General features: G+C 41.9%; 2 protein-coding genes across 7 annotated transcripts in view; one reads left to right on the top strand and one right to left on the bottom strand.

Moving 5' to 3' along the window:
* The first annotated feature begins 7,463 nt into the window (after positions 1–7,463).
* Positions 7,464–25,047, top strand: part of LPIN2 (lipin 2) — a 72,115-nt gene continuing 54,531 nt past the window's right edge. The window contains exons 1-2 of one of the 6 annotated variants that reach the window (XM_030552845.1): positions 19,600–19,654; positions 20,449–20,489. Coding sequence is in view for 3 of the 6 variants with exons in the window: in XM_030552846.1 (XP_030408706.1) it covers positions 19,568–19,654 (87 nt within the window). In the remaining 3 variants the exon portion in view is untranslated. Of the gene's footprint in view, positions 7,669–19,295; positions 19,655–20,448; positions 20,490–20,914; positions 20,942–25,047 lie in introns of those variants that run through there. The other 5 variants (XM_030552847.1, XM_030552846.1, XM_030552841.1 and 2 more) reach the window with 5 other exon arrangements.
* EMILIN2 (elastin microfibril interfacer 2) overlaps positions 20,948–25,047 on the bottom strand; it is a 136,576-nt gene continuing 132,476 nt past the window's right edge. The window contains exon 10 of the transcript XR_003999104.1: positions 20,948–21,963. The gene's annotated coding sequence lies outside the window, so the exon portion shown is untranslated. The remainder of the gene's footprint in view (positions 21,964–25,047) is intronic.

Raw genomic sequence — 25,047 nt, forward strand, 5'->3', positions numbered from 1 at the left:
ATGGTATTGAATACATACTTTTCTTGTGTTTTGAATCTTTAATGTGAGAGCTCATTATATGTTCCATTATCCATGATAAAGCATGGAATTTTGTTCTTTTGTCTTCAGTCCATTATATGATGACAGAAGATGAAATATTTCTATATCCTGCAGTCAGATAGGTACAGACATTTGTGACTAGTGTTGCCACCTTTCTAATTGCTGGTAACCAGATCCCCGAGATCCCGCTCCCTGCCCCACCCCTTCCCCAAGGCCTCACCCCCTTCTCCTCCTCTTCCCCCCAAGGTCCCGATCCTGTCGCTTGCTCCTCTCCCCCTTCCCTCGCTGGATCGTCTCCACCACTCTCTGTGCCCCTGCCATCCTGCTGGGCTTCCTCTGCTTGGGGGATGTCACAGGAGCTGCTGCAGCCTGACAAGGAGCCTGTCTGTAGGTAGGAGTTGGCCCTGGCTGTACAGAAGCTGGCATGGATTAATTACCCGGCACCTATCCTCACCTCACGGTAACTGGACTTTTGGTGTCTGGTCAGTACATCTGACCGGAAACAGCCAGGTCCCCTTTTTTATCTGATTTTTTGGTCGAAAACTGGACACCTGGCAACCCTAAATGGCACCCAGACACAGAAGTCAAAAACCAAACTGTCTGGGTAAAACCTGTATGAGTGGCAACCCTATCTGTGACTGTATTTTGAAAACACATCCTGATCATTAAATGCTTTTGGATGCCTTTTATTATCTAAATATCTCTTTCCTGCACACCGTGTTCTTCATATTCTAGTTTACAATCCTATCATAAACTCATCTCCTGATGATCTAACAACTGGATTCAACAACATAGGCACTGAGTTGTTCAGATACAAAAAGTGAGAATGTTGGACGTCTGCGGTATACAATCACCTCCCAAAACGTTAAAGGGTACATTTTAAAGATCAGAAGAGTGGAGGCATGAAGAATTTCTCTTTTCTATGGTCCTGTCAGGAGGGTCTGGTCCTTTGTTTATATGCATACAAATAAATATTTTTTTTTGTGGTGTTATTGTAGGAAGCCTAGACTGTAGAACTGAGTTTGCATTTCACTCCAGTGATGACTCTATGGTTTTTGGTTTTTTGATGTCTTGTGGGAATGAGTTCCAGATTTGTTGATCAGTCATCAAGAAAGCTCTGTCTATGAACTCTGACTGGTAAAACTTAATTTCATAATACAAAAAGGCGTATTTTTTGTGGCAGCCAGCCTCAAATTGAGGAACAGTACTTAAACTAATTAGCATAAATCAGAGTTTCTCCCTGAACAACAGCTATAAACTGAATACACAAATGATACTTCATTTAAGCTACATTTCTATTTTCTTAGAATGGCTGGGAAAAAAACATAACCTCCACAGATTTCTCTGTGGTGGAGAACTGAGGCAAAGTGATGTTTATGAATGTAGAAAGGAGCAAAAAGCAACAGAAAACATAAAGAGGAAAATGTTCAAGAAGAAACTGTTTGGTTCTGTTCAGGTTCTTACACAGCTGAAAAGAATTAAGAACAAGGAATGTAGGAGGCTGTTCAGAATAGAGACATAAAGGAGTGGAGGAGAGACATCAAAAGAAATACTTCCTTACAGTGACTTTTTCATTCCATTATGTCTGTGTCTTGTCCCCTTTACACGTTCTTCCTCTTGCACCTTTCACATGTTGTTCTTTTCCCTCTAGTCCCTCTTCTCACTTCTTTATCCTCTTTCCTTCTCCCTTTCCCTCCATCTCCTATCTCCTCCACTGATTCCCCAGGATGTCTCAACTCACACAATTATTCCAGCTGAGTGAAATTCATTTTAAAATCTCCATCATTAAAGGTTTTTGCATTCAAAATCGTCTTACAAAATCTATTCATAATAAAAGCAGAGTGGGAAAGAACCAGAACAAGATTTTCAGCCTTATTCCTGTTTTAAGTGTACCAGCATTTGAAAATCCTGAGCGTGAGAGTCTTATGGTCTTCTCATTATTTTAAATATTTTATTGGGGGAAATACTGGGTGATGAATTCAAGAAGAATATTGACTCTCCTCTTACCAGGCGATCTGGAACACTGCCCCTCCCCCGCTCCAATGATCGTTTCATTGTGGATAAATATTTAAATAAGTCACTAGGCCAGTGAGAATCACTCTCTAGCTCAGTGGTTATGGTACCCACCTGAGAGATGGAGTACCCTGGGTCCAGTCCACCTGCTCCAGCCATTCTTTCATTATTTATCCACAATGCAACAACTTCATCAGGACAGATGGAGGGAACCTTATATCAGCATATTTCTATAGCCTCCCCCATCCAAAATCTTCCTTACCTTCTAGCAGGGTGGGGGAATTGAACTGGGGTCTCCAATAGCCCAGGTGGGCACACTAACCACTGGACCAACAGTTAAAGTAGGTACTACTTGTCCCTTTTTTGTGTGGTGTGAGGTAGGTTCCTAACTTATTCCCTCATAAATCATCTTTAGGAACCTGTGCTGTCTGACTAGAGGCAGCAGGTTCCCATTCGTAGATTGCTAAATAGAACTAAATGCTTCCCTGAAGCCTGGATTTAGGCACTTATCGCTGACAGAGGGTGTCATGGTATATTTCCCCAATCTGAACCTTAGTGTCCAAAAGTTGGGTTACCAGCATGAATTCCCCTAAGCTTAATTACCAGTTTAGATCTGATAAGCTGCCACCAACCAGGACTTGGAGTGCCTGGTAAACTCTGGGCCCCCCCAAAACCTTGCCTGGGGACCCCCAAGACCCAGACCCTCTGGATCTTAACACAAGGAAAGTAAACCCCTTCCCTCACCGTTGCCTCTCCCAGATTTCCCCTCCCTGGGTTACCCTGGAAGATTACTGTGATTCAAATTCCTTGAATCGCAGCACAGAGAAATCAGGTTTGTTCCCCCCACCCTTCTTTTCCCCTCCAGGTGTTCCCTCCCTGGGCTCCTGGAGAGAGAGACAGATTCAAGCACTGTGAATCTAAAACAAAGGGATTCCACGCTTCTTCCTTCCCTGTTAAGTACAGACTCAATTCCCTTGAGCCTCAACAATGGGAAAAAATCAAACTGGTCTTAAAAAGCAAAACTTTTAATAAAAAGAAAGAAAAAAAGTAAAAGTTATCTCTGTAATTTAGATGGTAAAAGTTACAGGGTCTTACAGCTTATAGACACTAGAAAGAAGCCTCCCCCCCCAGCAAAAATACAATTTAAAATACTTCCAGCAAACTACACATTTGCAAATACAGAAAACAATCAAAAGACTATAACTGCCTTCTCTACTAAATACTCACTATTCTGAATATATAAGAGATTGTAGCAGGGAGATTGGCAAGAAACATGGTTGCACGTCTAGTCCCTTCCAGGACCCAGAGAGAACAAAGCAAAACCCAAAAAACACAAACAAAGGCTTCCCTCCACCGAGATTTGAAAGTATCTTGTCTCCTGATTGGTCCCCTGGTCAGGTGTTTGGTTCCCTGATTGTTAACCCTTTACAGGTAAAAGAGACATTAACCCTTAATCATCTGTTTATGACAGAGGGATGGGGATTAGCACATATCCTTGTTGTCGTCATCTCACAATGGCTAGCTTAGGTGGCTCCTGGCCTAGTGTGCTGGCTTTTGTAGATGGCTGTCTGAGACCTATCTCTTCCCATCCACTGTATAGGGAGCCTAGGTGCCTAACTTAGCTTTGTGGATTGCAGCTTCTCGTGATTATCTAGACAACATGATGCTCAGCCTTGTAATGCCTAAGTCCCTTCACAGATCCCACCTACTGTTCTGAAATTGATTTCTCTATTATCAGGACCCTCTTTTCTGGAGCTGTTTGATAGCGTGTACAACACAGGTGCCAGGAAAAGGTTAATGAGCAGCTGTGGACTCAGACCCACTCTGCTATACTTACCATATGGCTCAGGCTTGTGGGGAAGGAAGGTAATGGGGGAGGTGTGGATCACAGCTCAGCTAGGGACTGACTAGGAAGGACAGCAGACCTTCAGCTCTCACTCTGTGGGAGAGGCCTCACTGAGGCAGGAAACAGCATAAAAGAAGGCTGCCTGCCAGAGCCTCCCTCAGAGAAGATAGCTCTGATGTGTCCTTTTGATTTGCTACTGATGACTTGCCTGTAGAGGCAGGCGGTATCCTGCCTGAAGTGGGCAACAGCCAAATAAAACATCTTTTGTTTCTTTAGGCCTGACTAAGGTTTTGGTAGTGGTTTGTTCAGAATGCGGGAGCGATCTGTGTCACAGGCTGAAATGGAAGGGCTGAATTATCAGTTAAAGTGACACCACCTGCCAGTAAAGATTTTTCTGCTATCTGAGCAGCCAGTCAGCTGCTGGATTTGGTTTAATGTTATAATAGGCTCCAGCTTAAGATTTCATTTTGAGAACATAAAGAAGAAGGGTTTATTTTTTGGAGGGGGGAAGAAGCAGTTAAACCTTTCTGGTGCCAGAAAGGAGATTCCTCTTAACTGGAAAAGCTCTTTCTGTTGTGTGCAGCAAAGATATTATGGATCGAGGAAGAAAATACTTTTATGGGGACAAACACTAACATGCTTATTTTGCCCTTATTCAAAGTTGAATTAAGACATTGAATAAGGAACATAACAAAGAGTAATGGAGGGGAAACCTGACTTAATTTAGGATGAATGTATTTAACATCTTTAAATCTTAGTTCCGAGATACCATATGTTCAGGAAAGATATTATTAAAATATAGCTGGGTCATAGTCCTGACATTCTATTCAAATAAGTGGTTCTTTAAAAAACTGCAGCAGCTGAAACAGGCATATTTGTGCAGCAGTGAAGGAGTGAATATAAACCCTACTAATTTGACTGAGAATTGCAAGTGTGTATCTGGGGAGTAGAATCTGACCCATAAAGTTTTCCAACATTGATTCAATTGCTGATGCGAAAAAGCAACATTATCAAGAAGAATTAGGCTTGATATTTGACCTATAACTTTAAAATGTATATATATTTGCATAGCCTATGCAATTCTGTGTATGTTTTCTAAATAAATACTTTAAACAATCTGCAATCAAAAATCAGTGTGTGCATGGTGAAGGGAACAGACTTCAGTTCTGTGTCCAAAATTTTTTTAAATAACAATGAGAAACACATGAGTCAAAAATAATTAAAATATGTTGACATATCTTTCCAGGCCATTTGTTGTAAGACATGCAGAAGTCAAGTCTCTTAGCTGTGTGGTACTTCTGCACGTACAAAAGATATGCAAGAAGCCTATAAGCTGAGATTCAGAGAGCATGTGCCTCCCCACCATAGTAAGGTTTTCCCTACCCATAGATCACTGTCCTACTCCATCATTTTCTAGCAATGACTGCTGTCTTGTGTTGATTATGCAAAATACCCAATTTTGTGATGTCACACAAATGTAAATGTAAAAACGCAGGTAAATATCAAAATGGCCCTTCACCTAAATGGAATGAAATCCATTCTTTACAAAACTCTGATCAGTTATTGGTTTAAAAAAATCTACATTAAAATAAAGAGGTAGCAGGTCTAGTCAGGAGCCGCGCTAGGGTTTCTGACGCCCTAGGAGGACGGCCATTTCGCCGCCCCCCGTGAGTCCGGTGGACCTACCGCAGTCATGCTGGCGGACGGTCCGCTGCTGGAAAGTCTCCGGTGGAACTGCCGCAGTGATGCCAGTGGGCGGTCCGCTGGTCTAAAGGCTCTGGTGGACCTGCCACAGGCATGACTGCGGTAGGTCCGCCAGAGCCTTTAGACCAGCGCACCGTCCACTGAAATAACTGCAGCAGCTCCACTGGAGGCTTTCCAGCAGCAGACCATCCGCTGGCATGACTGCGGTAGGTCCATCGGACCCGCGTGCTGCCCCCCTGCCAAAATAGCCCCCCCCCCCAAAAATTCTGGTGCCGTAGGCCATTGCCTAGGTCGCCTAAATGGTAGCACCGGCCCTGGGTCTAGTCTATAGAACATTGGAGACCTGGGCTGTATTTCCACTTCTGTCACCGACCTGCTGTGTCAACTTGGGTAAATAATTTCACCTCTCTCTGCCTGTTTCCCCTTTCATCTTTTGTATGTCTTGTCTAAACTGAAAGATATTTGGGGCAGGGACTGTCTCTTATTATGTGTATGTACAGTGCCTATCAAAATGGAGCTCCAGTCTCAGTTGGGGCCTGTTGGCATTATCATAATACAATTGAATAATAACTATCTTCACTGATCTCTAAGCCAGTGGTGTGAAACATCCAGCTCACTTGAGGTATTTACCTGGTTTGCTTGACAAGTGCAGATTCTATAGAATCTTAAGTTTTCATTAAAAAAAATCCAAGCCCCTCATGGCTGCAAAGATAACTTTCACAGTATGAATCAAGTGTAGACAGTCTGAATGAACAGCTCTGAGAAGTTCGAACTCTACTATTCCCTACTTTTCATCTCATTGGGTGTTAATGTGTACATTTTTAGTGTCATCATTTGTTATGCTTTATTCAAACATTTTATTGCCTCTAACAGAAGGGGATGAGGAAGTGGGTGGGAGTGAAATCTATGACATAGAAAAAGTGTGTCACACAGGAGTGCTGGTATGAAAATAAACTTTATTTGCTGGGCACAGTACTGTCAACTGAGTCAAGGCTGCAAAAGATACAAGACAGTGGGATCAGTATCCTCTGATTCCAGTGGCTACTTTTACAAATGGGAAGGGAGATTAGGAGCTACTGCAAGGAGGGAAATACCAAGTGGAGAGAAGACAAGAGAAATAAATAGAAAAAGAGGGATGGAAAATAATGAGAAACTTCGGGAAGAAACAATGGTGGTGCTGAGGGAGAGCATATTTCCCCAGAATTACCAGGAAGGCAGCAAGGCCCATCACTAACGATATTACAACTAAAAGTTTAAATAATTACACAAAGGCCACAGCCAGCAGCCTACCCATTGCCCTTGTGCAAACTTCCCACCACCAGTGAGAGAACCAATGTGGGAGCTACGGTCCTGTTAAAACCAAATACAACCCCTAGAATGGCTGTTACTACAAGCAGGGGAGAGAGCGTCGTTAACTGTCTCTCTGTCCGTCCCCGGCCCACAACTCCCCCTGAGCTTTGGTACTTTGCAAAAGTACGGAAATGGACACAGACACATTTTTTTGTCCAGAGAGCGGACCTACAGCAGTCATGATAATGCAATGGAAGACACCCCATTTGCAGTAATATATTGGCATGGACATACTTCTGCAGAGCATCGAACAGACAGGCAGACAGACAGACAGACACACACCCCGGGATAAGCAGCGATGCACTGGGAGACGCGCGTTAACAGCCGTGATGCACGGAGACAGACCAATTTGCAGCGGCGCTAAGGGCTGCAGGATGGCTCTGAGACACGCGCACGCTCATGTTGATAGCCCCTCCCCCCGGTGCTGCTGTCGCTGATTGGCCCGTGGCCCTGCCGCCTGCACGTCGCAGAGGCGGCAAAGCTCCACTCTGGGCGGGCGCGCGCCCCAGCTGAGAGAGGCAGAGCCGATTCGCCTGAGCGGGGTCACGTGGGGCGAGGCGGCGGCGGCGGCGGCTCAGCTGAGTGGAACTGGCTGCGCTCCGGGACCCGGAATCCCTCTTCCCCCGCTTCAGTGCGCAGGCGCGCCTGCTTCACGGGCTCCCGGGGCAACCGACGCTCCATTCCGCTCGGCCCCAACCACTGCTCCTCGGCAGGAGGTAAGCGGCGGCCCAGGCTTTGCCCCGGCCCCGGCTAGGGCTGCGTGTCCTCACGCCCGCAACCCCCAGCGAGCCCGGGGAGGGGGAAGGGCTGGATGCGGCCAAACCTCCCGCCTCCGCGGTGCTCCGGGCAGCGCCTGCGGCTCCCGGCCTCTCCCTGGCCGCTGGGGGGACAGCACCGGCTGCCACCTCATCACGGTGCCGCCGCCGCCCCGGGCGAGCCGCGGGGGCTTCCTGCCTGAGCGCTGCCGTGGCGGGAGTCGGAGCCGCTCGCGCGCGCTCCCCAGGGGCTGGGGGCGGCTCTGTCGGGAGAGACACCCCGGGAAGCCGAGGCCGGTGGAGCTAGAGCAGCGGGAGTGTGAAAGGGGCCCCGCAGCCCGACTCTCCGGGGGAGGGACCTGGCTGGGGTGTAGGGCGATCCTCCGCGCCTGGCACGTACCCGCGTGAAGCGTGCTGGGAGCCCGGCCTAAACATGCCAAATAACGGAACCAGGATTTGAAAAATAATTACCCGAATACCTGCCAGCCTCTGCCCTTTGTACCCGTGCGCCTCTTGCGCAGAAGTTGTTGAACTTGTTTAGCTGCGGGGCATTTTTGTCTTGTTTTCCTGGTTATGTCTGTTGTGTAGCAGAGGGTGAAGTTATGAATCAGTTGGCGTGCACTCGCTGGGTCTGCCTTTTGAGTTGCTGCCAGTGACCTGCTTTGTCTGAGTTGCTTTATGTAGGCATCTGCAGTTTTCATCTTAAGCAACCATGGAATACGCTTTGAAAGCCTTGATAATTCTGAGCAGGGCTGGATGACAGGGTGTTTAAAACCCCTACATTTGGTGCATCAGGACATGATGGGAAAAATGCCCACATCTTGACTATGCCTCAGTTCCATAATGGCTATCACCAGTTAAGCTACACAGGAGTGATCTGTACATCTGATGATTTCTAAATACTCTTATAGGATTTAGTAGCCAGGGCTGGTCTGAGATGGTGTTTTGTCAATCACAGGAGAAAATGTTTTGAGTCCTCCCCAGACATCACTGTTCATGCTCCTCTCCTTCCCCACTGCCCCCAACACTGAAAAAAAAAAACTGATTTGGCAGAACCCTGAGATATTAACTTGACACTGCTGTAAGTAGCCATGTCCCATGAAGATGCGTGTTGCCAAATTGGGATTCCTTCTGAAGAGAAGGAAGATTGTTGCTTTGGATTTTCCTACCATTACATATGAATCATATGCAAAGTAGTTTCTTAACAATATGAAGATGCACCCAGTGTCTTTTTGAGTGCTAACTAGTTAATGTTTGTGAAATGCATTCAGTGTCAAAAGTGGTGTCTACGTACTTACGGTGGTTTGTTCCTGATGAGTAGAGGGAATGTTCCGTCTCTCTCACTGGTCTCTGTACACCCTTGTATCTGAGATAAAGATCCATTACATTTTTCAAAGATCCTCCAACAAAACCAGGGAAGACCAGATTTGATAAATCTGATTTTGAAGGTAAAAATAAGTAATGTAAAAAAAATCCTTAATGTTTTTACTGATTTATACACCATAAAGGAGCAAAAAGAGCATAAACCCAATCAAAAATAAAGCACCTTGTTGGTCACCTTTGAAAGGTGTCTAAAGCTTTTTGAGGGCTGTGTAAAGGTTGGGCAGCTTTAGCTTGCATTTAGAGAGGCTTTAGTTCTTGCCATTAAGCCAAAAATTCTTTAACTGTGGTCTATGGAGCACTTGCTTGTGGTTGATGGAGATGAGATTGGTTGCAGTGTTACTGCTCCTTGTTTCTAACTTCTAAATAGCATGAAGACAAATGAAAATATTTGCCTGATGCTATGTTTCCATGAAAACAATTTTTGTAATTGCTACAGGTATGTTATATGATTGTACCAATCACCTCCCTTTCTGTCTGCTAATGTGAATAGGAGAGGAGGTGGTCCATGAACACTCTGCTATAGTGTGGGTAACATTCTAAAAAGAATTTTAGAACCCCCTAAGCTAAACAAAGGAAAAGAGATGTCTATACATGGACATAATTACTGAGGCTGTCAGGTTGCTGCTTGAATTAATGACTACATCATCAGTGCATCTTCTTGGGTTTTACTTTCAGATACAGCAAAAATAAACCTAAAAGGAGTGGGAAGCAGCAGTAACAATAAATATAATTTTATCAGCTAGTATCTGAGTTCTTTGTTTAAATATATCAATATTTAAGGTTGATTCTTTGTTTTGTGAACTTTGCACCAGATTTTTGAATATGGAACATTTGATTGTATGTCTAATTGTATACACAACCCCCCCGCCTCCTTTTACATGCAAATCTTGTAATGCCGGTATATAGCAGGCATTTGTCTGACAGCATTCAAAACAGCCTATTTGTTCGTAAAATGGATATTTATGGCGTACAGTGGGCATGCACACTTTGCTCATCTCTGAAATCTTGGCCTTGTGGATTTAAGAAATCTCCATTTAAAATGGGCAACTATAACACTTAAAATGTAGATTATTTTTTAAAATGTGGGTGTGATAAAGCAGAAGCAAATTTATTAACTACAAAAGATAGATTTTAAGTGATTATAAGGGATAGCAAATAGATCAAAGCAGGTTACCTATCAAATAAACAGAAATGCAATCTAAGCTTAATATACTAAGGAGATAGGGTGAGAATTTGCTACTCATATCCAAACTAATGATTTAAGCTGGCTGCCCTTGCTTGCAGCTTAAAAACCCTGGGTATTCCTTTCACAGGCTAGAAATCCCTCTAGCCTCGGTCCAGCACTTGTTCCCAGTTCAGTCCTTGTTTCTTAGGTGTTTCCAAGAGTCTCCTTTGGGTGGGGAGTCAGTGAAGAACCGTGATGATGTCATTCCCCTGCCTTAAATATCTTTTGCATATTACTTGAAATTGCATACTTAGCAAAGATTCCTTCACCGGCATCGTGCTTGGCCACGATGCTTTTCTGCAACTGGCTGGACTGCTCCTGGATTACAAACAACTCCTGGCTCTCCGGCTCGCCCGTCTCCCATTCTCCTCCTCCTTTTCCTCATCGAAGACCTCCTCCTTAGTGTTGCCTGCACTGGCCTGGGTTTCCGACTCCTCAGAGGTTTCCACGCTGCTCTTGGGGGTAGTAGTGTGGTCACCGCTGAGAATCACATGCTGCACCTTGTAGAAGAGGCGTATCTGCAGTGTTATACCAGAGCAACTATTCGCCTTCCTTACCTTCTGATATGCCTGTCGCAGGTCCTTGATTTTCACACGGCACTGTTGTGTGTCTCTGATGTAGCCCTTCTTCCCCACGCTCTGCGCAATCTGCTTGTAGATGTCTGCGTTTCTATGGCTGGATCAGTGTTGTGCCTGCACAGCTGCTTCTCCCCACAGACCAAGACTATCCACCACCTCCTGTGTACTCCAGGCTGGATCGCATTTGGAGTGTGGAGCCCCCGTGATCAGCTGTGCAGGTGAGCTCTCCATGCCAAACAAACAGGAAATGGAAATTCAAAAGTTCCCGGTCCTTTGCTAGGGGAGTGACTGTTTCCTGTATATCTGACTTCTGTGTAGCAAAGCTGAAAATGTTTACCAGAGCATTGTTAGACACCTCCTGGAGGGCAGTTAGGTCAGCGTAAGCAATGCAGTGTCTACTCTGCCTCTTTGTTGACCTAGCAACATCGAATTAAGCACTACGCCTCTTGTGGAAATGGAGTAATTAAGCCGACGTAGTGGGTGAGTTATGTCAGTGAAAGGGACCTGGTTGCATAGACACATTCATTATTAGGTCAGCATAAGGCCTCTTAACTACACTACCTAACTGCGTAATGCAGATTGGCCTAACGCTCCTAACCCATTTGGCCGAGGAAATGAGATTGAACTCAGTAATTAAACTCAAGTCTCCTGAATTAACATACAGAATAATGTAATTGGGCCATTCCATAGGTTAAAAATATTCTGAGTAATAACATTGAGGTCTCATTCTGTAAACTGCAAAATTCTGCATTGGTGTACACTGTACAGCTCCATTGACTGAGAAGTCTCCAGGTATATGCAAGTATGAAATGTAACAATCTCAAAAAGAGATCCTGTCTTTTGGCTGGTGGCATGGTCACTGCTGGTTTTTTGAGAAAATAATGGAAAGTAAGCAATGGAGGAGCATTCCTGCGAAGGAGGAAATGTTTCAGTATTGTTCACTGGAACTGAAATACAGGTTTATTTCATCTTAATGAAATATACAGCAAAGATGGACCTCTCTAGATCTTGTTAATCAAATGGAGGACAAATTGGAATTTGTCTTGTGATATATACTGAAGTAGAGTTACCATCTTCAAGCAATTTTTGTAAAACTTGATATTGTTATAGTTTTTATTTTTTTTATTTTTTGGTACTCTTGTCCTTCTGCTGATACATTATTCCTTTGATTTTATTTCCTCTGATTCCCTGGATGAAAAGTCTTTGTGTTATCAGGGTCAAGGAGCTCTTAGGCTGCATTGCATTACAATAATATCAAGCATAGGTGATCTATGAATGCATAATGTAGAAAACACTACCACATGCTGGGGATTAACAGATTTTTCCTTTTCACAAACAGTAGTTTTGTGTGTGTCTATAAAAGTTCAATCAGCAATACCAATATTTTATACTAGAAAACAGATCTAGTCTTCTCTTCCCTCCTCACCTTCCCAGGGAAAATTCTGGAATCTTGATTCTCCCCTCCCCCTTAAATCCATTCATAATAAAGACTGTTTTATATGCAAACTGAATGCATGAATAGATTCTTCTTGTGATGCATGTGCTTAATTCAAATCAATGTTAAGGGACGTTAAGTGCATCAAGGAGAAAATTTCTGTGTGTGTGTGTGTGTGTGAGAGAGAGAGAGTGTAAAATCATTTAACATTGAAGTGTGAAAGTAGGTTAAGGAAAGTTTCCGGCTGTCATTATGTGGCTATCAAATTGCATATTTGGACTTTTTGGTAAAGTCTTTATGGGACTCTGTGTTTGAAATCTCTATACTTGTATCTGATAGTGATGATAATGGTATAATGTATGGATACAATGCAATATATGTTTAAAGGTAAGGAAATGCTATTGATAGCATGAATTAAATTATTGTTGGATTGCTGTTCATATTTCCAGTCTTGTAGTGTACATGGATGCTTTATTTTTTGTTTAAAAGTAGGTGAGAAAGAGGTGAAAATAAAGTCCTAGATAATCCAGATTAGTGCAAATACAAATCTCATCTGTTTTGTGGAGAAAGGAGATAGACAATCTCTCTGCCATAGGCACTGTAATAAAGGCTCTTCCCCTGGTGTTGCATGCTTGTGCCTCTCCACAGAGTTCAGTCACTAAATTGAGTTGTAGTGGTGCAGAGGGATGTGTACTTTTTATACTTCGGTCATCCCAGGAAGAGATTGAAATGAGAGGAAATACTGCACAAATTTCATGGCTCCCTTTCATGATTGCTAGAGAGAGACCCAGCCAGTTGTGATGTGGCTCCAAGAGGAGCTGCACTGCTATGAAGAGAGAGGGATTATTAAAGTGGCTGAAGTCTCTTAGGATGGGTCCATGAAAGTGCAAGATTGGGAAGGTGTTCAGCCTCAAATAAACAGATCGCTTTTCCTTTCCACTAAAAGGAAAATGCCAAAAAAACGAAGGTCTTTGTCTGCAGGTATAACCCAAGATATGAATTTAAACAGATACTGGTATAATTATCTTTCTCTTCTCCACCTTGATGGGTATAGGCACTTTTGAAAAAATTCTTATATAAAATCTTTTTTCGGTTTAGCGTATGTTTCTTGGGAAGGGTTTGAAGCTAAACCAAGGTTTATGAAAATATCTTATATGAAAATGAGCCTATCCACGGGGAGGGTCAAGTTACTTAAACCAAGCTTTTCAAATTGGTCAGTAATTGTGTGTTCCTTGTTTTCTGGGTGCCTAACTTGGTACCCTGCGATCTGATTTACAGAAATGCTGAGCACCCAGAGCTGCAACTTAAGTAAATGAGAGCTGTGTGTTGAACATTTTAAGTTCTGTATTATGCTAAGTATTCTCAAATATCAGGTCCTAAGTGTCTCAGATTGGACACCTAAAACTAGTGGATACTTTTGAACTTAGAAATATAGGACTGGAAGGGACCTTGAGAGGTCATCTAGTCCAGTCCCCTGTACTCATGGCAGGACTAAGTATTATCTAGACCATTCCTGACAGGTGTTTGTCTAACCTGCTCTTTGTGGAATCTCCATCATTGGAGATTTTTATCTCCCTAGTCAATTTATTCCAGTGCTTAACCACCCTGACAGTTAGGAAGTTTATCCTAATGTACAACCTAAAACTTCCTGGCTACAATTTAAGCCCATTGCTTCGTCCTATCCTCCAGAGATTAACAAGAACAATTTTTCTCCCTCCTCCTTGTAACAACCTTTTAAGTACTTGAAAATGGTTACTATGTCCCCTCTCAGCCTTCCATCATAGGTCATGTTTTCTACACCTTTAATAATTTTTGTTGCTCTTCTCTGGACTTTCTCCAATTTGTCCACTTCTTTCCTGAAATGTGATGCCCAGAAATGGACACAAAACTCCACTTGAGGCGTAATTAGTGAGGAGGAGAACGGAAAACAAATTTATCTTTTTCTGCCTCAGTCCCCCATCTGTAAAATGGGGATAATACTCACTTTTCTGACATGGTTATTGTGAAAATACAGTAAAGGTTGGATAGCACTTGGATATTACAATGACTGCCATAGAAAAGACTATGAGGAAATTAATTCTGTCTTCAGAACAGGGTTTGGATAATGGGTCCCCAAGCCTTGTGTACTTCACACTTTGAACAGTATGGATAAAATAAAATATTAGCTGCTCATTAATTGCACTCTACTGTGCACTGAATTTAGTATTAGTCCTGTGGAAAAAATATTATGTGATCAAGTAATTAGACTATTCACAATGCCTGTGCCCAAGGTGGTCAAAATGAAGGTTGTGCTGGGAATCTTAATTCTGGCATTTACTAACTGTTGCATACTTGACTTTGCAACCTTAATGTCTTAATTTTTTTATTTGAAAAAAATATGCTAACTTTATTTTTAAAGAGAATTACATTTTGTTTAATTTACTAACATTCAAGAAACTCATTGAGAGGTTTGAGTGTAGCTTTTATCCAAAGCTTCTCCCACCATCCACCCCTGGAGATATGAATGCCTTCTGGTAGGTGCAACTGAAGTGGTGTATAGAAATTTCTCTTAAAGCAGCTATCCAGGGTCAAAGGATCTGTTGAAGTACTAAGTGTCAAACTGGAATGCTGAACTTCTTTAAATAATGGGTAAAAAAAATTGTATAGAAAAGGTAGAGTAATAAGTTTACTCAAAGGTGTTGAAGCTGAAAAATCAATCTATAGATAAGGTGGCTTAATCTCTAAAATTGTGGTAAAAGATGACCAGTATAAAGAAGGTAAAAGCAGAGGAAAAGCAAGTGGTTTCACTGGCTTAGGAATGTGCCACACGCAATCTTTTTTATATAGTTACTAGCTTTGATTTCAGCAGGAATACATTTATATCTTAGGGCAGTGGTCCCCAACCTTTTTGTGGCCAGTAGCACATTCATGTTTTCAGAAGAGTGTGGCGGGCACCAACAATTTTTCAAGGCTTATTTTGTATTTGTACATTAAATAATATGAAAAACATCATATTAAATATTACATAATAGATGAATCCAGAGAGAAAAGAGAAGCCGGGAGGCCAAAGAACACCAGCGCCTGCAGCCCCAGAGTTCTCTGTCCCCGGCAGGGGCGGGGCCGCAGCGTCTCTCCCCTGCTGGGCACTAGGCGGGTGCACATAAGTGCCCCAGCGGGCGTCATGGCACCCGCGGGCACCACGTTGTGGACCACTGTTCTAGGGTATGCTTATGCCTTATGTCACTTTGCCCACTTAACAGGCTTTGTCTAACAAGGTTCTTGCTAGGAGAACTTAGGTTTCATAAGTATCAGGAAAGTTGAGAAATAGCAGAAGCAAGTAAGCTGTTTGCAGACTGGAGAAGATTCACATTTGAAACTGCAGTACTTAGGTAAGATTAGCATATACAAAAATTAATTTCTTACTCCCCCTTTACCTCACTGATAAGAAAGAAAACTGGTCTATTCTGTGACAGTCATTGTAGTATCCAAGTGCTATACAAACTTGCAGGGTGGATTTGATTTAAATCAAATTGTTTTAAATCATGATTTAAATCACTAGTCACAAAGACTTGATTCAATCATGGATTTCTACATAAAAGTGCAGTCTTGTTGGTTGTTATAACCTTAATACATATTCTTCACAACTCAGAGATAGATGTAGGTTTCATTTTTAGAGGGTACACATTATATGTTTTAAAAGTGATTTATTTTGAAAACTTTTCAGATTAATTTTACAGCTATATCAGAAAATGAATGATTGTTTTTTTCATTTACCAAAGGTAATTGAAGCAGATATTTATGAAGTCATTGGGAGGTGAGCTATCTCCAATTCAACAGGTTAATCATTCATATTTGGAGGTTTTTCTTGCCATGCTGTATTAGGAGGAGAACATCACCAGACAGACATTTAAATTTTTATTTATCTAAAACAACGTTATGTATTCTGGATTTTTTTCTTAAATAGCAAACATATAATATTTTAACAAAACAAGCATTTGAATTTAGTTAAATACTCAAGTTTTTTAAAATCAGGTTTGTTTTTGTTTGTTTTTAACTAAAATAGTTAAATGAAATATTAAAAAAAAAATTAAATCGACTGTGTCAGTCAGGTCAACATGAGAAACTTAAAATGTTGGCTTCTGCAGCTAACTCAGTCATCTTCACCTTCATTTTCCTGTTTTTTTTTTCATAATCTGGAAAAGAAAAACAAGCTTTCCTGGTTTTTCAGATCCCAAACGATTTCTCAGTTTGAAATGAATTAGTCCAAAGGAGGAAGATATTCTTTCTGTGCTGGCAGAAGAAGCTACTGCTGTTTAAAGTGAGATTATCTCTTCAATGGTCTCTGAATCCAAGTGCTTAAGTTACTTCCACCAGTTCACTGGTGTGACTTTATTAAAACATCATCAGCAAACATATTCCTTGAACGGTTCTTATTCCCAAACAGGGTCTCTTTTATGGCCTGCTACCATTATAGGTTTTCCCTTCTAGTGAGAAGGTATGGTATGGTAGATCTCAAATCAGTGAAGGCTACACTCAGAAAGACCTCAAGACTTCTGGAATATGCTGCTCAAACAGTTTCACTTTTGTTTCTACTGTCTGTGCCTCCCTTCTGACATTTATCTCCAGACTTCTTCTCCTTGTCCAAATCTATTCTCCCCTCCAACAATCTTCTATTCATTGAACTTTTTGAGACTTTGCACTTTTAGAGAGAGGTGAGGGATTGATTCTGTGTGCACAAATTTGCAGAGGGACAGTAGGGTTGAGATCTGTTACTTCTCCCCTCTATATTTTATTTATTTTAAAAACATTTTTGCTGTTAACAAGCATGTTATCTCTGGAGACACAAATCCACAGTTTGAGAACTGCAAAACTAAGTATCTCTGATGGTATCTTCTAGGCTGGGCACTGAATCCCATTGGGTGGATAGAAAAATTAACCTAAATAATCTGTATAGAAGCCCCTGGAACCCCATAAGATTGGGTCCCTAATCCATGAACTATTAGAACTCATTTACAAAACTTTTCTTAAACATTAGATGAATATATTTTCTCATACTATAGAATTAGAATTAATAATCCCTATTCCATTATGAGATACATTATAGCTCAAAGATATCTTAATTAAAACTGTCTTTAGATAGGTGTTTTCCTCAAAAATCATTTTATCAAAAAAATCAAATCTAAAGAATTATTGATTTTTATCCACCCTGCAAACTTGACAAGTACTTCATTTTTCAGTTGCAAGTAGGGTCTCCTTACTACTAGCCCTGCTCAATGTGCAATACAGACCCCAAATATACTTGGGGATGGGAGGGGCTTTTCCTTACTAGGATTTGGGGGGGGGGGGGAAGGGGGTGTCTCAGTGTACCCAAAGTTCACTACTAATCCTATCAAGATTACAAAATTGTTGTGTGCTGCTTTTAGTGGGTTTAACTTCAAAACTGATTGGTATTTTTACCACTAAATATTCCAGACATATAGTGAATAAAAATTACACTGGTTTAGGATTTACATGTTTTGAATTCTTACTGATCCAGGGTCAAAGTTCTATCAGGGCTGAGGACTAATGCTCTGTACTCCTGGACAACTGGGAATTTGATTTGGTGAATGATGTGTTATAGACTAGCAAAGTGTGAGATACTGAACCTCAAAATTATTTCACTTTTAGTAACATGCTTCTCTCTCCAGTGTGGTTCTACTTTCAAAAAGGAATAAAAATTACATTCTCACATTTAAGTCCTAGTTGCTGACTTAAATGAAGGTGGTGAGTGACAGGTGACTGTAAAATCTGAGGGCAAGTGGAGTCTGCCCTTGTCCATCCTCATTTAGTTACTGCAAGTGAGGAACTGTAATCAAGGCTGCATATCTTTCTGGCAAAAATTCAGATTAATCAGATTGGCTTCAACTGTGGCCTCTAGTTGAAGAGTCTTGAGGCCATTTGGCTGCAATCAATAACTAATTTGCCTTCATCCAAGTCTTACTTTAGAAGAAGGTAGAATAGAAATGGTGGTTCAACATGTAGGACTTCTCAGAAACAGTTACGTAAATTTGAAGTTAAAGAAACTCCTGTGGTAGTTACAACCTCTTTATTTTCAGTTGCAGTTGATAGAGATTGATGAAAGCTCTGTGGAAGAAAAATGATAACATTCTGTGTTAGAGGGTTCATATTTTTCATTATGTGGTCAAGGTCACCTAGACTTGGAGGAGAAAATTGCTTTGTTTTTGTACTGAATTTCTCAGTGATTTCATATAGCCTTGATACTAATTAGAGAAGTAGTGCTGCTGTACACTCTCACAGATTAAGAAGTTTGTTTTTTTCTTCGCCTTTACTGAAATAGTGATTCTGGTACATGGTGAACTATTAGGGTTTGTCTAAACACACAAATTGTATCACCACAATACAGGTATAGTTAAAGTGGTATTAACACGCTAATGTGGATACTGTTGCACTGGTATAAAAGTGCTAATTTGTATGGCTTAATCTTAATTGTAGGGAGATAAACTATACCAGTATAACTTCATGCACACTAGGGATTGTACCAATTTAATTATTCCAGTAAAAAAAAAAATCACGCCCTAACTGAAATAGTTAAATCAGTACAAAACCTTTGACAGTCAGGACTTGGGTTGAATAGTGGGATTTTTTTCCTTTAAAACTTAAATCTTCAGTTCAACTCCACCGATTTTAGCCGCTGATGGAGTACCAGGGTAGAATGGCTGATAGTGTCATATAATTGTACCCGCAGCAAGCTGTGATCTGTACTAAAGCTTACAACATTGCTACAGGTGGTAGTTACAATGGCAAAACATCTAAATCAGCAGTGTTGACAAAGCATAAGAATCATTAACTAAATCCCTGTTTCATTACATAGAAGTCTCATCTAATATCATGTGACTTAGGGTAAATGATTTTGTATTACACTATCAGTACAAACACATGCTAAAATATATTCATGTTACTACTTATCTCACAGAGGAAGGGGGTTGTGACAGTTCAAGCAAATCTTATTGGTGAAGGAGTTTCTATGTGACTTTTTCTAAGTAGCTATTTCCTTACTTAACCATACCATTACGTGTGAAAGTAGACTGAACATCAATCTCTCTCAGGAAGGAAGGACTGCAGAGGAGAAAATCTTACTATTTTAAAATACTTGTGGTAAAATTCTGCTTCCATCTTAAGAAGAAAAGTTTGTACAGCATAATGTTATGCTTTTTAGATTGGTATTTACCTGTACTGTGAAAAGTTAACTTCTTTGGTGAGATGTATTTCTCAGAAAAGTTAGATATTGAAGATGACATAAACAAGAATGCAGTCATTGCACATGAAGGAATCCCTTCTGGTATCTTGGTGAGTTCTGTCCCTGATATCCTTATTTACTATAAATATAGTGACTTCATTTTGTGTGGAATAGTGAAGTAGTTAATAGTCACAGTGGATCTGTTAGAAACTAAATGTTTCTCTGGCTCTTTTTGAGTTGCATTACTCTTTAGAAAACCTTAATTTGAACTTCAGCAGACTTGATTTGGTTTCACAGTCTCTTTTGTAACTACATGCTAAACCGCAACTTCCGAATCTTTTTTGTTATGTTTATTTAAGAGCAAAATGTATTTTTGTGTTTTGCTATGTATACCTTGGCATACCCAGTTCCTCTGTTAGATATACCTCTGTATATCCAGTTAACTTTCACTATAAAGAATATGAAGTGACCTAGTTAGAAATTTATTTTTTTACGCAAACTGAAAAATGGAGTATAAAGTAAAAATTAATGAAACATTTAAAAAACATTATTTTAAATTAGGATTTTTATTCAAGTGACATTTGGAAGCTGCCAGTCCCCTGTATTATTTATTGTAACTAAATACAAGTAAATTACTGTGTTTGAGTTGGAATATTATAGCTGCAGTTATAGTCTTGCTGATCTTGTAAGTAAATATGTACAAAACTCTTAATTAAAATGACCAAGATACTAATAATTATAAATGAGGAACAAATCTAATAAAATTTTGAGTAAATGACAATCCTATCCAGTTAAACATAACTCCTACCTAATAAATATGTATTTTTACATGGGCAAAACCAGAAACATTGAAAAAAATCAAGACTACACTCTTTTTTCTTTTCCATTCTTCCCTTTTCTGTAGTAGTAACGAAAAGGAGCAACCCTTTATTACTAGCTCAGAAGGTACGTTGCACTAGATACAATATGAAATCAATAGAACAATTTAATTGTGTTGTCCATTAAGACCTCCATTGACATGATTTTTTCATAATGATAGTTATGGTTCATTCCCTTTGTAGAGGACACATCCTGTCAGTAACTTGTGTGTTTGAAAGGTGAGCTCTGTATCATTTGGTTGAAGAAGTTGTTCTTACAACATGTATTAGCATGTAATACTTTGGATTTCACAAACAATACAATTAGCTTACCAAAGGTTTGGATTAGTAAACCAGATGGAGTACACCAGGACTCTGAGCTAGGTTTTAAAAAATTGTTTTTCCGTTGTTGAACTGAAGAAATGCCACAAATACATAGGAAGTTCTTCCTCTTCTTGTAGATGCTGATCCAGTTATGTCATGTGCTTGTATATAGATGTTCTATTAAAAGTTCCTTAACTATGAACAATGCTTATTAAGGTACATTGTATTACTTTTGCAGTATTCAAAAGTGTGCTACGTGCTTTATGGCAGACAGACATGGTCCCTGCCTCAGACCTTAAATTTAGAACTCCTTAAATTTGAGAATTCCCTGCCGAAGGTATTTTAAAAATGTAATTTGAACCTCTAGTGTCTAGAATAAATCATACATAGTCTGAGCTGAAAACTCCTGAGCTGTGTCCCATTTGCCATTATGAAATCTACAGTCTGAGGAACTGAGGCGAGTAAAATCTATTTCACAGGGGTATGGAGAGTTAATTTAGTTAATACTGGATTGAGTATCTTGTGCGTGGAACAAGCTATGCTACATAACTTAGCTATTTTTAGTTTCATAAACATGTTGCTTCATTTGCAGACTAAGTAACTTTTCCCCTGGTTCTGTATTTAACGTTACACTGTCTTAATAGAAGATAGAACAGGCAGTTTCAATTTTTTTGTATTCTGTCATGGCTTTTTGCCTGAAAAACCTTTAATGCTGTAGGGTAGTGTTTTCTGGCGATGCAATTTTTTTGCCTCCTGCTTAGAGCCACAGCATGTTCCACCAATATTTGAATATTTTCAGCTATAGAGAATCTTACAAATGCAAGCATATAAATTACGTATTCAAAAACCAAGACTTTTTGAGCATTAAAAGTTACAAGAAGTTCCCCTCTGCTTTGGAGCCCTCAGTATTGCTGGGCCTTTAAAATCTACTGTTAACTCAGCAGTATTATTGACTAAAATTTAACTTTTGGCTATTACTCAGAAGTCAAGAGAGAAGAGTTTGACTGCGGCAGGTAGCATGCATGTTCTGAGTCCCAGGGACAAATGAAAGATACTTTTTTTTTTTTTAATGCTGTCACATTCATTAAGCCTAACTCAGCTTTCCCAGCAGACTCTGACCTTTTATACCAGCCATGGAAGTAGACTGCTTTTAGGTGGTTCCAAAGATGAAGAGGAAGCCCTGGTTTCTTTCTTTTCTGTCTGCAGTCAAGGCAATGTGAGATTTTAGCCATATAAGCCTGAAAGTAAGAGAGGAAACATTACCGGAAAAGTTTCCTTGTAGCATTTCTAAATCTGTGGTCAGAACTGCTTCTGTCACACTGGTGAAGCATCTGCATGTATTTAAGCAATGACATTGCTGCTACTTGTCAAATTCAGTACTACTTACTTTAGGCTTTCCAGAATGCTCTTTAAACAGCTAAATCACAATTAAAAAAAAAAAATCCAGAAAACCTGTGGTCCTCTTGATGTATTGAGACTCCAGGCAGCTATACAGTCTCAAGTATGTGGTGGTGTTTGATCCCTATTTGATCAATTTCATGTCACAGTTTGGATCTACTGAAATAACTATCGGTAGTTCTCATTACCCCAAATAAGATAGTCTAACTTCTTCTAAAATGTAGTCTCTTTTTGCACTTGAAACTTAAATGCCTGATTTGCAGTTTATTTAAAAAACAAACTGGACAATTCATATATAACAAAGAGTTGAGTGGCTTTCAATTTTGATAAATGTTCTTCATGACCTTCAGTGTTACATCTGCTGTTTTTGTAAACATAATTCTGTTGTTGCTACAGTAAGGTAGTAAAAATGCTTATTTCTAGAAGAGCTTCCACAAGCTTCTTTATTGCAGCTGCATGTTGGTCTCCATAATTCTGTCATGCAGCTGTGTGTTTGCATGACCCCCTTCTTTAAGCTACTTCCAGCAAGTACACATATGCAAATAAGAAAACAAATTAAAAGACTATAACCACCTTTTTTCTTACTCACAGTTCTGAATAGATAAGAGACTGTAGCAGGGAGATTGGCAGAAACCTGGTTGCACCTCTAGTCCGGTCCAGGACCCAGAGAGAACAAAGCCAAACCCAAAACCCACAAACAAAGGCTTCCCTCCACGAGATTTGAAAGTATCTTGTCTCCTGATTGGTCCTCTGGTCAGGTGTTTGCAGGTCACTGTTTGTTTGTTAGCCCTTTATAGGTGAAAGAGACATTAACCCTTAGCTATCTGTTTATGACACCCCTCCAGTCCTGGCTGAATGCACAATCCCGTCCGGCCAGAGATCCTATCGACATGGTTGTCACAATTCCCCAGGACGTCTTGGACTCTCTCCAGTGGTGGCTGGACCCTTCCGTGGTGTGTGCGGGGCTCCCGTTCCATCCGCCCCAACCCTCGGTGTCCCTGACAACAGATGCCTCCTCCCTGGGTTGGGGGGCTCACCTCGGGCTCCTGCAAACCCAAGGCCAGTGGTCACCTCGCGAGCTAGCCCTCCACATCAACGTCTGGGAGTTGAGAGCGGTCTGCCTTGCCTGTCAGGCGTTCCATCACCATCTGCAGGGCCGTTGTGTCTCGGTATTCACTGACAACACGATGACCATGTATTATATAAACAAGCAGGGCGGCACGAGATCCTCTCCCATGTGTCAAGAGACCTTACAGCTTTGGGACTTCTGTATAGCCCATTCTATTCACCTCATCGTGTCCTTTCTCCCGGGGGTTTGGAACATGCTGGCAGATCATCTCAGCAGGTCCTTTCTTTCCCACGAAAGGTCCCTTTGCCCGGACGTTGCTGTTTCGCTCTTCCGGAGGTGGGGGTTTCCCCGAATGGACTTCTTTGCATCCCGCGGGAACAGGAAATGCCAGATGTTCTGCTCCTTTCAAGGCCTCTCACCGGGTTTGGTGGCAGACACCTTCCGTATTCCGTGGATGACGCATCTGCTCTATGCCTTTCCACCGTTTCCGCTTGTCCACAAGGTCCTATTGAAGGTGTGCAGGGACAAGGCCCGCTTGATCATGATAGCTCCAGCGTGGCCCCGGCAGCACTGGTACTCCATACTGCTGGACCTTTCCATAGCCAACCCTGTCCCTCTGCCCCTTCATGTGGACCTGATCACTCAGGACCACGGCAAGCTCCGTCACCCGGACCTTCAATCGCTCCACCTCATGGTGTGGCTCCTGAGTGGCTGACCCGGTCTGAGCTCCGTTGCTCTACCCTAGTGCAGCAGGTGCTCCTAGACAGCAGGAAGCCTTCCACTAGAGCGAAGTATTCGGCCAAATGGAAGCGTTTCACCTGCTGGTGCGCGGAACGGAATTTCCTTCCCACCGAGGTCTCCATTGCTAATATCTTAGACTATATCTGGTCCCTCAAGCAACAGGGCCTAGTGATATCATCTCTCCGGGTTCACGTGGCGGCCATCTCCACCTTTCACCTGGGGGGGGGATGGCCGCTCGGTGTTCCCTCATCCTATGGTGACTAGATTCCTTAAGGGCTTGGAGCGTCTCTACCCCCAGGTTCGCTGCCCTGCCCCTACCTGCGATCTTAACCTGGTTCTGACCCGGCTCATGTCCCCTCCATTTGAACCATTAGCGACATGCTCCCTTCTCTACCTCTGATGGAAAACCGCTTTCCTGATGGCCATCACATCAGCGAGACGGGTCTCGGAGCTTCGGGCCCTCACAGTAGATCCCCCGTATACTGTTCCACAGGGACAAGATGTAACTGAGACCGCACCCAGCCTTTCTCCCCAAGGTGGTATCGTTTTTCCATGTTAACCAGGAGATCTTCCTACCTGTCTTCTTCCCAAAACCCCATTCGACTTGCAGGGAGCAGCAGCTGCACTCACTGGACGTCCGTAGGGCGCTCGCCTTTTACATAGAGCGAACTAAGCCATTCCGCAAAACTCCCCAACTCTTTGTTGCGGTAGCAGAACGTGTCAAGGGGTTACCCGTCTCCTCGCAGAGGATTTCCTCGTGGGTAACGTCCTGCATCCGCGCCTGTTATAAATTGGCACACGGCCCCCCAGGCCACGTGACTGCGCACTCCACCAGGGCTCAAGCCTCATCGTCTGCTTTTCTTTCTCACGTGCCCATTCAGGAAATCTGCCGGGCAGCAACCTGGTCTTCTGTCCATACCTTTGCTTCCCACTACGCCCTGGTTCAGCAATCTAGGGATGACACAGCCTTCGGCTCCGCTGTGTTGCACTCTGCGACATCTCTCTCCGACCCCACCGCCTAGGTAAGGCTTGGGACTCACCTAACTGGAATGGATATGAGCAATCACTCGAAGAAGAAAAGACGGATACTCACCTTTGTAACTATTGTTCTTCA

The sequence above is a fragment of the Gopherus evgoodei genome, chromosome 2, assembly GCF_007399415.2.
Source record: "Gopherus evgoodei ecotype Sinaloan lineage chromosome 2, rGopEvg1_v1.p, whole genome shotgun sequence".
Lineage (NCBI taxonomy): Eukaryota > Metazoa > Chordata > Testudines > Testudinidae > Gopherus > Gopherus evgoodei.